Raw genomic sequence first — 17,382 nt, 5'->3', positions numbered from 1 at the left:
CATACTATACACAATTATTTTAATTATTTTGTAATGTGTCCAGAATCAAAAATAATCTCATTAGCTGGGAGATATGGAATATTTGTATTTTCAAAAATTCACTTTGACCATTTGAATTGTAGTGGAGACAAAATACTTCAAAACGGTGGGGAAAAAAGTTTGTGACCAGTTACAGGACAGCTTATTCATAGCATACAAATTCATATACTATATAAAGTCATAGAAATTTTGAAAATAATATATTGATTTTAAAAGTGATGGACATACTGAGCATCAACAAACCATACACAACACTGAGAACAAATTTTAATGAGATTTTAATAATGTATACTGGTGTATTACATGAAATATAATGTACAAATACAGTGATTAAAGATCATGAGTCCTTTTTCTCAGACATCATTTGAGCCTTTTCTTCTCTGTAGGCTTTCAGAAGCTGGTTTAACAGGCTCTGTTCACTGACATGTTTCACGGGGAACAAGGGTGGGAAAGGGTTGCTTTTATACTCCAGGACAGCCATAGCCGCACAGTCCAGATTCTCCCTGTTAGGAATACGAGCCATGCGTGTATATCCACCCGTTTGATTCTCAAATCTTACCCCCAGAACTTTAAAAAGTTTGGGGATCAAATCTTTTTCCTGAATGGAGAAATATAAATAAACAAATTATATATATATATAAGACAGATAAATGGATGGATCACGGATCATGGATGACGTATTGAAGGAAGGATTGAAAACTTACCGTGAGCCAGAAATCAGCCATTTTCATTGACTTTTCATTAGTATCTCCCTTTTTAGCATAATCAATCAACTAAAAAGAAGAAGAAAAAAAAACATTTAAAAAGTCAAAATAAAATCAATCATTCTAGTTTTAAAGCACACATCAAAATCAATTTAAACTTAACTGCATTTCTACTTGCTTTTATCTAATATTTTAAAATGTTACATTTACCAGAATTTCACTATTGAGGCAATTTTAACGTAACTTCAATAATTCAATAATATTTTCTATTAATATTACATGTTGCCAAGAATATTTATTTATAATCATATTTAATTATAATGGAAAAGAAACGTGACAGGAGCGCATCTCCTGGCAGACAGAGCAGCAGGGTGACTGTCTGAGGGTCTCATTTTTACATCATTATCAAATAATTTATAATAGCAAATATTTATCAGATGTTCTAGATGAAACAGACGCCATTTTATTCTTCAAGATTTTAGCTAGTCGAAAATGCCCCTGAATAAAGATTCCCAGATATAGGAAAAGCATAATGAAACTTGAAGCGGTGACAGCGGTAAAGTTAGTTTGACGTTTGACATTCATTGGACATTTTTTTTTGCCAATTAAACTCTTTGCAGCTGTTATGTTTTGAGCCCAAACTAATAGATAGTCATAAATATATGCCATTTATGTTGCACAAGGCTTAATTTCTAAAATTTCTATAATTTAAAAAATTAACCATTTAAATTAATTAAACAATTTAACTAGGTGACATTATAATATAAAACCAATAATAAAATGTTCAGAAAAACATCCCTGTTATTGCACAAAGCTCCATTTTTGGAATTACCATTTTATGTGTTTTATAATAATTTTACAACTTTTAATGTATGCAATAATATAAACCCATTAAATGACAACACAATTTGATCTAAAGGTATTAAACCAACTGTAAAAAATACCTAAATATTATTCGCTATAATGCACAAGGCTTGCTTTTTCAGATTATGCCAGTTAATTTTGGCAGGCATTTTTGATTTAGTCTTAGTCTTTATCTTGAAACGAAAATGCTTAATAGTCTTAGTCACATTTTAGTCATTTGAGTCTTTCATAGTTTTAGTATAGTTTTAGTCGATGAAAAGCCATTGCATTTTTGTCAACTTTTAGTCATTATTTTTAGTCAATAGTTTTAGCCAAACTGTAGTTACCAAAATTTATTTTGGTAGCTATTTTTATATGTAGTCTTTAAACTAACATAATCATTAATTCTTCTCTCTTTAGACCAAATCAATTAAGCTTATGAGAAATTTGAATCAAGGACTGAATTTGGAAAAACTTGAATAAATTATGACAATTTTCATTTTTGGGTGAACTCTGACACCGTTTGAGATAAAGGTACAATATTCCGAATATTATTCCCTATAATGCACAAGGCTTCGTTTTTCAGATTATGCCTTTAGTATTTGTGTTTATTGCAAGAATATGAAAAGTAGAGATGCAAAAGCCCTTAAATTACATCTGAAATTTTCTTCTAAAATAAGCATTTGTATCACGCTCCCATGTTTTGGTACAGCACTATCAATGTTATTGTCTTTGTGAAATGGCTTTGTTATATTCATACATTATATAATGCATAATCTCAGGGGGAGAAAGGTACAATGCTGTCACTTTTGATGTACCCTAAAATAAAAAAATACCTGTATAAACTATATAGCATTAGGGCAGTTACATAAATATAAAAAAGCTTTAGAATTTTTATTGTTTTTATAAGCTTCTTATTTTGTGATCTCATGTTAGCAAGAGTTTCAAAATATATTTTAAGACCAGTGTTACAAAAGGTAATATATGATGGTTTCTTTTTTTTTTTTTTTTTTTAACTTGTATATAAAGCTTTGCTAAGATAATTAACAGAATAATAATTTTGTTTATCAGTAAAATTATGGGTTTTAAAAACCATTTAAAATATCATGAAGTTGTAAATTGAGGGCTTTGTTTATTTATTTATTTTTACATCTATTTTAAAGTCAACCCTAAATGAAATAGAAAATCGCCAATATAAAAATAAATGTTAAATATCTTAATTGATATGTTACAAAAGGAACACTTATAGGATGACATATTTTTGTAAAGTTCTTATTTAACTTTATTATAAAATAAAAAAAAATGTATATGCTAACATCCAAATGCCCTGCCAAGGCATACAAAGAAGTTTAAGATATACTGATTTACATTTAGGATTGGATCTTACATTAAAGGAGTTTCTTAAAAAACTGTCATTAAAATTGTTTGTCAGAAAAAGAGAGACCAATTACAAAAAGTTGGGGATTTTGTAGGGTTGAATTATTAATATTTACATATGAGAATTGGATTAAAATTATTATGCCACTGGGAATAGCCTAAATTATTTTTCGTTTTCCAAAAAAACAAAAAACAACACGTTTTGTAATAAAATTAGGGTAAGTATATAATTGCCCATTCTTGTCAGTAAGTTGGTTTACAATTAACATGTTATGCCGAACCCAATTCTTCATGTACAATGACTTGTTATTATGAGTGATATTACCATTGTTCCATATAAAATATTTGCTGGGAGAAAAATGGTGTTTGTACAAAAGTTACCAGTAAAATTATGCCTGTTTGTGATCATTGGCCAAATGATATGCGACAATATTGAAAATACTTGTTTGATTTATATATATATATATATATATATATATATATATATATATATAAGTTTATTAATATATATATATATAGTTTATAAGCCAATTAATTTTTATAGTTTGGTTAAATTTTGTAAAAGTGAAGAACATTTAATCTACCATTAGATAGTTTATTAACAGTTTATTACTTCTATAATTTAGGTTGTTTCTCCAGCTTATATTAAAGTATATTTTATCCATTTTTGAGCATATATCATGTTTGGAGGGGATATTGTAACATATTTAAATCTAAAAACTCCAACACTTTTGGCCTGAGCGTAGCAATAAAGTGCAAAATCCATATTAGTATATTTGTAATCATGCCTGTTGTGTACTTTTAATATGTACCTTCCATTGTGTGGTTTCATTGTTGTGATGTTTTTCTGAACATTTTTATTATTGGTTTTATATTATAATGTCACGTAGTTAAATTGTTTAGTTAATTTAAATGGTTAATTAAAAACAAATCCTAGAAATTGAGCCTTGTGCGACGTAAAGGGCATATATTTATGACTACCTGAGTTAGTTTGTGCTCAAAACATAACAGCTGCAAAGAGTTTAATTGGCAAAAAAAAACAAAAAAAAACGAATGTCCAATGAATGTCAAACATCAAACTAACTTTACCGCTGTGCTCTGTACTTGCCTTTTCAGCGTAAAAGCGAACCTCGTCGGCTCGGGCTCTTGTTGTCTCTATTCTCTCGTGTCGAACCAGACCCGTGAGTATGTTCCGAAGCATGTTGATTCTGGACTCAGGTCCGAGTCCTATCCGACGGGCCACCCGTCCATGAGAAATCAGCGCCCGCAGGGTGAGTCGCATTACAAGAAACGGTGAAGGACACTCCTCCAGAAAATAATACCCCTCTGTTACACAACGGTAAATATATTGGGGGGAAAACCTTCAGACGAGCACTTCTGTGATCAGCGATTACATCCACTGGAGATCAACAGACGCATTTATTTCATCCAGAGAACTGTGCTTTACATTCAACTGACAGCAGCACAGGGAGAAATGCATGCGTGATGGTGCGTCGGTCTGAAGAGTCCTAAATGAAACAAAAGACGTGAGTAAGGTTCCGCATGGAAGTCATACATCTGGGATAATTCAATTTTATTGTCATTTATTCAGAAAATGTTTAGTCTGCTGTAAGGTAGCCTATACATATGTGAATTAAAGTTCTCCTCAAACTCCTTTGTGCTGCCATCAGTTATATTTAGGGTTTAATTAAATCAAGTTGGAAACAGTTTAGTCAAGTAGTCAAGTGGTCAAGTGCAAAGACCGCAAGTGCGTGTATTAATTTGGACAATGCAGTTACTTGCTTTGTTCCTAAATGAATCAGCTGTTTGAATGAATCGACTGAATGAATGATTCAGTGACTTGCCGCAACCTACTGGCGGTTTCAGATTCAAGTATAAATTGAGTTTAAATCCTTTTATTTTTTTCTATATTCAAAACGTTATATTTAAAACATTAATCTCATAACATTGTTATTATAAATTTAAATACATTCACCTCTGAGTTTCATTTAACAGCAAATATTCCTTAATTTGTGCACTGTGCACATAGTGCAAAGATTAATTAATTTATTCTTCGAGATTGTATCTTATTATTTTAATTGAATTTGTTGTTTAATTACAATTTTTAATAAAAGTTATATTTATTTATTTATTTACACAAAAGATGACATTAAATAAAGTTAGGAACGAATGGCATTACAAAGGTAAACTTTACACTTTAAAGAGTCGAATATTGCCTCATAATGGGAAGTTCAATTTCTGTCGTTGCTCAGAATTAAGGTGTTCCTAATTTTTTTTTAAGTAGCACAAGTGCTCCTAAAAAGTAATTAAGTGTAGAGTCCTGATGTAAAGTTACCTTTTGAAAACTAATTGCAAATGTTTATGCAAAGTGTAAGCTATTAAATATAATCTACAAATACTGTAATGTAGAATGTTATCTGGTGTTCAGGTGATTTGCTTTGATTGATTTGCCCTGATTGTATCCACCTGTGGGCATATCAAAGGACTCATTAAAAAGAGACGCACGAGATGAAGCAGTGGCTTCGAGGTGGGTGACTTGTGGGGTTACGGTTTGTTGTCTCTCGGTCCCAATAGTCCCTCCGTATATGAATAAATACAGTTAGTAAGAATCCTGTTAATTATTAAGTGAGACACTATATAAACTTACTAGAGAGCTTTCAACTATTACTGTCACCATTACCTCGCAGCATTGTTTGTTTTGGCATTTGTGCCCGACTGTCGTGCTAACTTAGGGAGACATGTGACTCTATATAATTGGACTGGAGTGTTTTTCCCCGTTTCCGAATGCGTATGGACTAGAAATAACAGTGAACTTTATCTTCGCCTCCTTATTGAGTGTTTCTGTCTTGACGGTCTTCCGTGGCTGCTCTTCACCCCACGGCTGGGTCCTGCAAGTTGGGGGAGAGGGAAGTGTTTTAACTTATTTCTGTGTTGATGAGAGAATGAATGGTGTGGGTGTGTGAAGGGCGATCGGTATAAGAGGGTTGAGTCGGGGAGTATAGGAACGGAGTAGGAACACGCCTTAATGATGTGTGCAGTGTAGGTTGATGTGATGTTTTCAATAGGGGTCACCATTGTATTAACTCTATTGCATTTGAAGATTCACGGTGTGTGTAGATGAATTGACGTGAGGGATTGTGTGTTGTCCCGTGCCCTTCTCTGTCCTCATACTCGTACCTGTGCTTTTTTCTGAGAAGCTGTATTTATTCTAGGCTAATTGTAATAAAGGAAGTGTTGTCTTTGGTACAACGACTGTGGAGTTTTATTTTGACGGACAGAGACTTGAATAAGGTTCGTTACAGTAACACAAAATAAGAAGTGTTTTGAGGGCTTAGCTAATCAGGCCAATTAGATCATTCTATTTTTTATTATTAAATCATTCTTTCATTTGACTAATCAATCTTTTATGTTATTATTATTTAACACAAGGTGTCGTTAATGATCCTTACATTAACGTGCAAATTCACACACAACATATCTAAAATTTGACCAGAATTTCAGAGTCCCTGTCTTGATATCCAAGAATGTTTAGAGATAATATGAAATAAGACTAATGTTATTATAGATTATGAAGGGTTTTATAATTATATACATCCGAAAGGTCATCTAAAATTACCACCACCCCTTTCCAAGCTAGAGTTCCACCAGTGAATGTTGCCCATTTTCACCACTGTGTAGCCTACTAATTTGCAGAGCTGGGTAATAACTGATTACATGTAATATGGATTACGTAATTAGATTCCAAAAATTAAGTTCTTGTAATTAGATTAAATTACATTTTAAAATACTCATAATCGGACTACAGTTACTTTTTTATGGATTACATGATTACATTACATGCATGTAATTATATTTATTATTCATTCATATTTATTATTATTATTCATACAATAGCAAAAAAAAAAAAAAAAAAGTTAATAATTTATTGATTCTCCCTAATTCCGCTTTTGCATCTTTTAAATGTTCCTTTCAAAATTAGCCTACCACTAAAGTACACTCGGAGAGTCTTCCAGGTTTGTGGACATTCACACAAAGACCAGTCACTAGTCAGGTGACTACTCAGCACTGGATTTACACAAATCATTTCAACATTGCATCAACTACTGATGAACACATTGTTTGTATTTGAATAAGGTTATTTAACCATGTATTTGGGACGCTTTTGTCTTTCAAATACAATAAAATGCATAAATTTATGTTATTTCTTATTTACATGTAATACAGGCATATCTTTCACCTAATATATTTACTTGAAGTACCCCTTAGATTTTAAAATAAATATTTTAATAATCAAGTAACACATTTGCATGTTCACGATTCTCTTACTTTGGTTAATGGTCATATATATACAGGTACAAAATATTTCATTTTTTAGTAAGTGTTTTATTTTGATTGATGTTATTTTAAAATGATTTTAATTTGACTTGTTTATAATTAAATTAATTATTAGCTTTTCATTAAACTCTAAAACACCCTGCAGTTCCTTTATGAAGCCTTGATGTAACTCTCATTTCATGTTCACTTAATGTTGTTAATTATAACAAATGAAATGTATTTTCTTACTCTTTGTTTATATATGTTTATATATATATATATATGGTACAAGATTATCCTATTTAAATAGATGTGATAAACAAGTTAGGTCAAAAGTAATCAGTAACGGACTACTATTTGTAAGTAATCTACCCAGCTCTGCTAATTTGTCTCACACAAACAATGTTGTTACAGAAACTCTATTGATCATTTATATCAATGCTAACAACCATCATTTATCATGTCTTGAACATTTCCTTTGTCAGAAATTCCTAGAAATTATTTTTCCCGATGTCTATTTGACGGAATAACCTTCTACATGATTTCCTTTTTATATTTATTATAAAAAATATAAGAATCAATCAACTTGTATGTAGCCTTCTGCTAAATAGGTACTTTATTTTGTGTTGCTTTTGTCATTTTTGCTAAGAGCGTCATATATTTACAGTTTTTCTCAGTCGCTTTGGTGCATTTCTCAAATCAGAAATGAAATTCTCAAAACTACTTGTACAACCTCCACATCATCTAGTTATTTATACACATCATAAAACCAGTTTCTCATTCTTTTGAACAAGTTGCGATTGCTTTGGTACATTCATGCAATTGATTATGTACATTTATCTGCGGTTTCCTACATTATCAGTTGCTAATGTCATGTTGCTCAAAATTTATAATATAGGTTTCTGTGTAATAGTCTAACCCCTCAAAACATCTAGTCTTTAGTTCATCGTATAAGTCATTAAATGCAAAATGGTTCATCTAGCTGTCATAAACTGTCAAGCACAATTTTTTTTTTACACATTATTATTAGACTTTTTATAAATTTGGCATGAATTGTGCGAGTGAATCTTGACTAATGAAGAGAATGTATATCAACCAATGATAAACCATTTCTCTGAAATAGAATCAAAGGTTCAACTCATGAATCTTCAGCTGGAAAGCATATACTGTATAGACAGAGGACAACACAAGAGTTACAAATACTGACAATGGACTTATTGTTTATTTTCATCTTTGTGGCCATATTTCTTTTTCCTTTTCTATATCACAATGACATTGTAATGTTTATTTTTTTTTGTTTTTTTTTTTGGTCAGACCACTAGTAAAAGTGTAACTGGGAATTCTATCCAGTCTCTTTCAATCAATATCCCACATACAGTAATGTGTAAATTTGTACTTTTAAAATGGATATAAGGCATACATAAGCATATGGCATACTGTTCAATACAGTAACTGTCATCCAAAATGTTGCCATAGTTTGCCATAATCAGGTAATACTAACAAAGTGCACTGTTATATTGACAACATGACTAAGCAACTTTTGACTATCTTGTTTGTGAACAATGACACAAGGACTTTTTATTCTGATGGCACTGATATGTTCATTGACATAAATATTTTTGAGAGATGAACTAAAGATTTTGAGTAAGTTACAGGCTTTTGCAGGTAATCCATTGTGTGGTGCTGTTTGTATGAATTGTTTTGAGAAATGCACATACTTTTTTGCAAATATTAAGGATGATTTGAGAAATGCACCAAAGCGACTGAGAATAACTGTAAATAGGCCTGATAAAATACAGTGGTCATTAACAAATATGAATAAAGCACTTAAAGAGAGAAGAATATTTCTAAATGTTTTTATTTTCACACAGGTTTTTGTCTACGAAACAAACTAATTGATTGCAGATTTGAAGGCTGTATGTGATTTCGTATCAGCTTTAGTTGCTATTCATGGTGTCGGCGATCCATTGGCTGAACATGCAGACTTGAAGAAAAGATAATTCAGAAAAATCATAATAGTGCTTCAAATTATACTGAATATATTAGTAATAGTTACTAAACAACAACTACTCTATTACCTTGCCATAGACACCAGGATGATTCTTCTCAGCACAGCCATAACCCCAGGATACAATACCCTGCAGCACATCGTTGCACACCACAGGACCACCAGAGTCACCCTGAAGAAGACAATCATAACGAATGATTATTATTAAGATAGTCTCATAGAATATGCATGCAACAATTTTATTTCTTGTCATCCTCTACCTGACAAGAGTCCTTTCCTCCCTCCAGGTATCCAGCACAGAACATGGTATCTGTGATCATACCAGGGTAGGAGTTGTTACAGTCGCGGTCGGACACGATGGGGACCTCCACACACTGAAGCTTGTTGGAATCAGCAGCTGCAAAGAATTGAATACAACAGCAGCAGAGATGGAGTGAATCTAAGTGCTATGAACATGAAGTGTAAAGGAGTTGCATCATGAATCCTGACACTTACTGGAACTCATGGTGTTTCCCCAACCAGTGACTCTGCACATGGTGCCAGCGGCGGCACAGCCACTGGGCAGGGCCACAGGCTGCACATACTGATTGAGGGTAGCAGGCTTGCTAAGCTTGATCAGCATGACGTCATTGTCAATTGTCCAGGAGTCATATTTGGGGTGGCGGATGACCTTCTCAGAGGAGATGAACTGCTCACGACCCTCATTAACTACGATGTTGTGCTCGCCCAAACGGACCTCCACACGTCTGAAAGACAAAGTCAAATACTGTTCAGAACTGAGGAAACCAATGGACTGATACATGAACTGCTTTATGAAGACATCACTTACGACTTGTAGCAGTGAGCAGCAGACACAACCCAGTACTCGCTGACCAGAGAGCCACCACAGAAGTGGTAGCCAGAGTTCAGACTGCCAGGGCTGGGAATGGGGTGTGCACTCATATCCACCAACAATCTTGTCATCATCCAGAGCAACTATACACAAATGACAGAGTATCGTAAGTATAATAAATATGCTTACCTGTAAAAATGAAAGTGAGTGAAATTCATTATTGCAGTGAATCAGTGAATGGAGTCTCTACTCACAGGCAGCTCCAAGGAGCACCAGGAACACCAAAGACCTCATGACTGCTGATTAAACCTGTGAGATGAAGGTCTCTTGCTCCTTACTTGGCGTATTTATAGGACTGTCAGCCTATTGATCCACGCCCAAGAGGTCTGTTATTGACCAATCAGCTGCAAAAGACATATCTGAAGTCTGATAAATAATATGCTATCATTGTGTATCTATGAAGAGATAAAGAATTATATCTTGACTGTTTGAATGTTAGAAAACTGTATATTAGGGCTGCATTGGCAATCTGATGTAACTTAGTGTATCAAGCATGTAAAGAACACAAGATTACAGTATATGATTTTAATTGCTTATATTCTTAAAGGTAAAAAAAGTTTGTTGTAAGTTTCTCTCAAAACATAAAGCCAGAACCTCCTTAACCTAACAGTGAAATGCCACCTGCAATACAGATGTATTTAAATTCTGATGCACAAATTGAACACAGTTATATTTTTAACCAATGTTTGTAGATTAAAACGGAATGTAAATCTTTGATAGAACCAGGGAGATCCAGCAGCTGTTCTGCTGAATAGGTTAATTTTAAGGTTTGTGACCTTGACAACAAGGTTTTCAATGTAACACAAGTTTTCAACAGATGTCCATCTTCTCACCCAAATTTTCCATCTGTATTCAGTGCAATTTTGAGTGTGCCAACTTTTTACAGTCAGCAGTAATATATGCAGTACACAGTTTACATATTTCTACATTCAGTATGTAGAGAATATTTATCTCAAGTGGATAATGAATGATGACATGTTCATCTTTATCTTTGTCTTTCTGTATTGTGCAATCCATCATAGCAGTTTAGTTTAGATAGTACAGAGCAGGGTGTGTGGAGTTCCAAAAAATCATTTAACAGTTTGTAACATTTGTACATTTAATAACACTCACACAGTGGTCTTCAGCAGAGGCCTGTTGCACAAAAGCAGGTTTTCAGTTTTTACCCCAGGTAAGTTCACGTTTAGTTTGAGCAAACTCTGGGTTTTCGGGCTCAAGAAGGTGGGCTGGTTTTGAGTGGGTTTCGTCGCCATGGTAACTTATGCTGCATGGCTACCCTGCTCCAGAGCAGGTTTTATCCTGGGTTAGAGATCGCATTATATGAACTGGCAATTAATATTATACATTTATAATATACATTGCCTATAAACAAGTTTTAATAAAGCTTTTAAAATGACTGAACATGTGTATTTTCATTTGAGCTCTTTGTGAAAGATGATTATTTTGCAGTCAGATATTTAAGCTGGCTTGAGAAAGCCAACTTACTCATCTATTATTTATGCTTCTTCTTCTTCTTCTTCTGAGCCAAATTTTAACACCTAATTCCTCCTAGAGCTTTAAAGCTTCAACCACTACAACCACCCTCTCGAAAGGGAACATCTCTGGTCACTGACGTAACCTTAGTTGCCTGAGTAGGGAACGAGATGTTGAATTATGTGTTTACTTATGCCTCAGGTCTTTCATAAGCTCTCTTATTCAGTAGAAATCTTCTAATGCCACTCATTGCTTGAGTACCATTGGCCTTTTGTGATGTAATGGCGTTAAGCGAATAAGACTTTATTATTTGAGGGTGAAAGTTATACCCCAATGCGTCTTCTTATGCAGTACACAATGTATTGTTCCCTTCTCAGGGAACCAAGGTTACATCGGGAACCAAGGTTACATCAGTAACCGGAGAACTTTTTTCTTTTGGTTCTTCTTTTAGTGATTGCTATAACCCCTTAATCATTGCCTGTGTTGTATAGCATATACATGAATGTGGAGGCGGATGGAGGCATCAAGACAGGGGTGTGATCCTTTTGGGTAGGGCCGTGTTTGTTTTGATAATTTCAAATATCAACATCACCTTTAAATGTAGTCCTGTTACTGTAATACAATTTTTCTCAGTCGCTTTGGTCCATTTCTCAAATCATCCTTAATATTTGCAAAAAATATGTGCATTTCTCAAAACAATTCATACAAACAGCACCACACAATGGATTACCTGCAAAAGCCTGTAACTTACTCAAAATCTTTAGTTCATCTCTCAAAAGTAAGTATTTATGTCAATGAACATACTGTATCAGTGCCATCAGAATGAAAAGTCCTTGTGTCATTGTTCATAAACAAGATAGTCAAAATGCTTAGTCATGTTGTCAATATAACAGTGCACTGTGTTAGTATTACCTGATGTAAACTATGGCAACATTTTTGGATGACAGTTACTGTAGTGAACAGTATACCATATGCTTATGTATGCTATATATCCATTTCAAAAATACAAATATACACATTACTGTATGTGGGATATTGATTGAAAGAGACTGGACAGAATTCCAGTTACATTTTTACTAGTGGTCTAACCAAAAAAAAAAAAAAAAAAAAAAAAACTTACAATGTCATTGTGATATAGAAAATGAAAAAGAAATATGGGCACAAAGATGAAAATAAACAATAAGTCCATTGTCAGTATTTGTAACTCTTGTGTTGTCCTCTGTCTATACAGTATATGCTTTCCAGCTGAAGATTCATGAGTGAACCTTTGATTCTATTTCAGAGAAATGGTTTATCATTGGTTGATATACATTCTCTTAATTAGTCAAGATTCACTTGCACAATTCACGCCAAATTTATAAAAAGTCTAATAATAATGTGTAAAAAATGTGCTTGACAGTTTATGACAGCTAGATGAACCATATTCATTTAATGACTTATACGATGAACTAAAGACTAGATGTTTTGAGGGTTAGACTATTACACAGAAACCTATATTATACATTTTGAGCAACCATGACATTAGCAACTGATAATGTAGGAAACCGCAGATAAATGTACATAATCAATTGCATGAATGTACCAAAGCAATCGCAACTTGTTCAAAAGAATGAGAAACTGGTTTTATGATGTGTATAAATAACTAGATGATGTGGAGGTTGTACAAGTAGTTTTGAGAATTTCATTTCTGAATTGAGAAATGCACCAAAGCGACTTAGAAATATTGTAAAATAATATATTCAGTGTTCATTGACAAATATGAATGAAGCACTTTGGGGAAAGCAAGTATATTTTTAAATGCTTTTATTTTTTTTACAGGTTTTTAATCTCCAAAACAAAGAAAAACTGATGGATTGCAGATTTGGAGGTTGTATGTGATGACGTATCAGATTTAGTTGCTATTCATGGTGTCGGCGATCCACTGGCTGAACATGCAGACCTTGAAGAAAAGATAATTCAGAAAAATCCATAATAGTGCTTCAAATTATACTGAATATATTAGTAATAATTACTAAACAACAACAACTCTATTACCTTGCCATAGACACCAGGATGATTCTTCTCAGCACAGCCATAACCCCAGGATACAATACCCTGCAGCACATCGTTGCACACCACAGGACCACCAGAGTCACCCTGAAGAAGACCAGTCATAACAAATTATTATAATTAAGATAGTCTCATATAATATGCATGCAACAATTTTATTTCTTGTCATCCTCTACCTGACAAGAGTCCTTTCCTCCCTCCAGGTATCCAGCACAGAACATGGTATCTGTGATCATACCAGGGTAGGAGTTGTTACAGTCGCGCCGGTCGGACACGATGGGGACCCTCCACACACTGAAGCTTGTTGGAATCAGCAGCTGCAAAGAATTGAATACAACAGCAGCAGCGATGGAGTGAACCAAAGTGCTATGAACATGAAGTGTAAAGGAGTTGCATCATGAATCCTGACACTTACTGGAACTCATGGTGTTTCCCCAACCAGTGACTCTGCACATGGTGCCAGCGGCAGCACAGCCACTGGGCAGGGCCACAGGCTGCACATACTGATTGAGGGTAGCAGGCTTGCTAAGCTTGATCAGCATGACGTCATTGTCAATTGTCCAGGAGTCATATTTGGGGTGGCGGATGACCTTCTCAGAGGAGATGAACTGCTCACGACCCTCATTAACTACGATGTTGTGCTCGCCCAAACGGACCTCCACACGTCTGAAAGACAAAGTCAAATACTGTTCAGAACTGAGGAAACCAATGGACTGATACATGAACTACTTTATGAAGACATCACTTACGACTTGTAGCAGTGAGCAGCAGACACAACCCAGTACTCGCTGACCAGAGAGCCACCACAGAAGTGGTAGCCAGAGTTCAGAGACACCTGCCAGGGCTGGGAATGGGGTGTGCACTCATATCCACCAACAATCTTGTCATCATCCAGAGCAACTATACACAAATGACAGAGTATCGTAAGTATAATAAATATGCTTACCTGTAAAATGAAAGTGAGTGAAATTCATTATTGCAGTGAATCAGTGAATGGAGTCTCTACTCACAGGCAGCTCCAAGGAGCACCAGGAACACCAAAGACCTCATGACTGCTGATTAAACCTGTGAGATGAAGGTCTTGCTCCTTACTTGGCGTATTTATAGGACTGTCAGCCTATTGATCCACGCCCAAGAGGTCTCTTATTGACCAATCAGCTGCAAAAGACATATCTGAAGTCTGATAAATAATATGCTATCATTGTGTATCTATGAAGAGATAAAGAATTATATCTTGACTGTTTGAATGTTAGAAAACTGTATATTAGGGCTGCATTGGCAATCTGATGTAACTTAGTGTATCAAGCATGTAAAGAAACAAGATACAGTATATGATTTTAATTGCTTATATTCTTAAAGGTAAAAAGTTTGTTGTAAGTTTCTCAAAACATAAAGCCAGAACCTCCTTAACCTAACAGTGAAATGCCACCTGCAATACAGATGTATTTAAATTCTGATGCACAAATTGAACACAGTTATATTTTTAACCAATGTTTGTAGATTAAACGGAATGTAAATCTTTGATAGAACCAGGGAGATCCAGCAGCTGTTCTGCTGAATAGGTTAATTTTAAGGTTTGTGACCTTGACAACAAGTTTTCAATGTAACACAAGTTTTCAACAGATGTCCATCTTCTCACCCAAATTTTCCATCTGTATTCAGTGCAATTTTGAGTGTGCCAACTTTTTTACAGTCAGCAGTAATATATGCAGTACACAGTTTACATATTTCTACATTCAGTATGTAGAGAATATTTATCTCAAGTGGATAATGAATGATGACCTGTTCATCTTTCTCTTTGTCTTTTTTTGTATTGTGCAATCCATCATAGCAGTTTAGCTTAGATAGTACAGAGCAGGGTGTGTGGAGTTCCAAAAAATCATTTAACAGTTTGTAACATTTGTACATTTAATAACACTCACACAGTGGTCTTCAGCAGAGGCCTGTTGCACAAAGAAGGTTTCAGTTTTTACCCAGGTAAGTTCACATTTAGTTTGAGCAAACTCTGGGTTTTCGGGCTCAAGAAGGTGGGCTGGTTTTGAGTGGGTTTCGTCGCCATGGTAACTTATGCTGCATGGCTACCCTGCTCCAGAGCAGGTTTTATCCCTGGGTTTAGAGATCGCATTATATGAACTGGCAATTAATATTATACATTTATAATATACATTGCCTATAAACAAGTTTTAATAAAGCTTTTTAAAATGACTGAACATGTGTATTTTTCATTTGAGCTCTTTGTGAAAGATGATTATTTTGCAGTCAGATATTAAGCTGGCTTGAGAAAGCCAACTTACTCATCTATTATTTATGCTTCTTCTTCTTCTTCTTCTGAGCCAAATTTTAACACCTAATTCCTCCTAGAGCTTTAAAGCTTCAACCACTACAACCACCCTCTCGAAAGGGAACATCTCTGGTCACTGACGTAACCTTAGTTGCCTGAGTAGGGAACGAGATGTTGAATTATGTGTTACTTATGCTCAGGTCTTTCATAAGCTCTCTTATTCAGTAGAAATCTTCTAATGCCACTCATTGCTTGAGTACCATTGGCCTTTTGTGATGTAATGGCGTTAAGCGAATAAGACTTTATTATTTGAGGTGAAAGTTATACCCCCAATGCATCTTCTTATGCAGTACACAATGTATTGTTCCCTTCTCAGGGAACCAAGGTTACATCGGGAACCAAGGTTACATCAGTAACCGGAGAACTTTTTTCTTTTGGTTCTTCTTTTAGTGATTGCTATAACCCCTTAATCATTGCCTGTGTTGTATAGCATATACATGAATGTGGAGGCGGAGGCATCAAGACAGGGGTGTGATCCTTTTGGGTAGGGCCGTGTTTGTTTTGATAATTTCAAATATCAACATCACCTTTAAATGTAGTCCTGTTACTGTAATACAATTTTTCTCAGTCGCTTTGGTCCATTTCTCAAATCATCCTTAATATCAAAAAAAAATATGCACATCTCAAAAAACAATTCATACAAACAGCACCACACAATGGATTACCTGCAAAAGCCTGTAACTTACTCAAAATCTTTAGTTCATCTCTCAAAAGTAAGTATTTATGTCAATGAACATACTGTATCAGTGCCATCAGAATGAAAAGTCCTTGTGTCTTTGTTCATAAACAAGATAGTCAAAATGCTTAGTCATGTTGTCAATATAACAGTGCACTTTGTTAGTATTACCTGATTATGTCAAACTATGGCAACATTTTGGATGACAGTTACTGTATTGAACAGTATACCATATGCTTATGTATGCTATATATCCATTTCAAAAATACAAATATACACATTACTGTATGTGGGATATTGATTGAAAGAGACTGGACAGAATTCCCAGTTACATTTTTACTAGTGGTCTAACCAAAAAAAAAAAAAAAAAAAAAAAAAAATCTTACAATGTCATTGTGATATAGAAAATGAAAAAAGAAATATGGGCACAAAGAGATGAAAATAAACAATAAGTCCATTGTCAGTATTTGTAACTCTTGTGTAGACCAACCTCTAAACAATATATGCTTTCCAACTGAAGATTCATGAGTTGAACCTTTGATTCTATTTCAGAGAAATGGTTTATCATTGGTTGATATACATTCTCTTAATTAGTCAAGATTCACTTGCACAATTCACGCCAAATTTATAAAAAGTCTAATAATAATGTGTAAAAAATGTGCTTGA

General features: G+C 34.2%; 1 protein-coding gene and 2 pseudogenes across 2 annotated transcripts; all 3 read right to left on the bottom strand.

Moving 5' to 3' along the window:
- Window positions 1-301: 301 nt before the first annotated feature.
- Window positions 302-4,491, bottom strand: LOC109105952 (39S ribosomal protein L17, mitochondrial-like). Its single transcript, XM_042772556.1, has 3 exons — window positions 4,072-4,491; window positions 744-812; window positions 302-637 (listed from the first exon to the last, which is right to left on the bottom strand). Exons 1-3 carry the CDS (start codon window positions 4,243-4,245, stop codon window positions 377-379), a joined length of 504 nt encoding a protein of 167 aa, XP_042628490.1. The 5' UTR covers window positions 4,246-4,491; the 3' UTR covers window positions 302-376.
- A 4,628-nt stretch (window positions 4,492-9,119) lies between these two features.
- LOC122147993 lies at window positions 9,120-10,433 on the bottom strand (annotated as a pseudogene). Its single transcript, XR_006161973.1, has 6 exons — window positions 10,372-10,433; window positions 10,115-10,260; window positions 9,781-10,031; window positions 9,546-9,682; window positions 9,356-9,457; window positions 9,120-9,262 (listed from the first exon to the last, which is right to left on the bottom strand). The product of XR_006161973.1 is annotated as a trypsin-1-like (transcript).
- A 3,005-nt stretch (window positions 10,434-13,438) lies between these two features.
- Window positions 13,439-14,869, bottom strand: LOC109057736 (annotated as a pseudogene).
- Between the last annotated feature and the right edge of the window lie 2,513 nt (window positions 14,870-17,382).

The sequence above is a fragment of the Cyprinus carpio genome, chromosome A16 (assembly GCF_018340385.1).
Source record: "Cyprinus carpio isolate SPL01 chromosome A16, ASM1834038v1, whole genome shotgun sequence".
In the NCBI taxonomy this organism is placed as follows: Eukaryota; Metazoa; Chordata; class Actinopteri; order Cypriniformes; family Cyprinidae; genus Cyprinus; species Cyprinus carpio.
The sequence above is the reverse complement of the archived record's forward strand: the minus strand, read 5'-3'. Positions and strand labels throughout refer to the sequence as shown.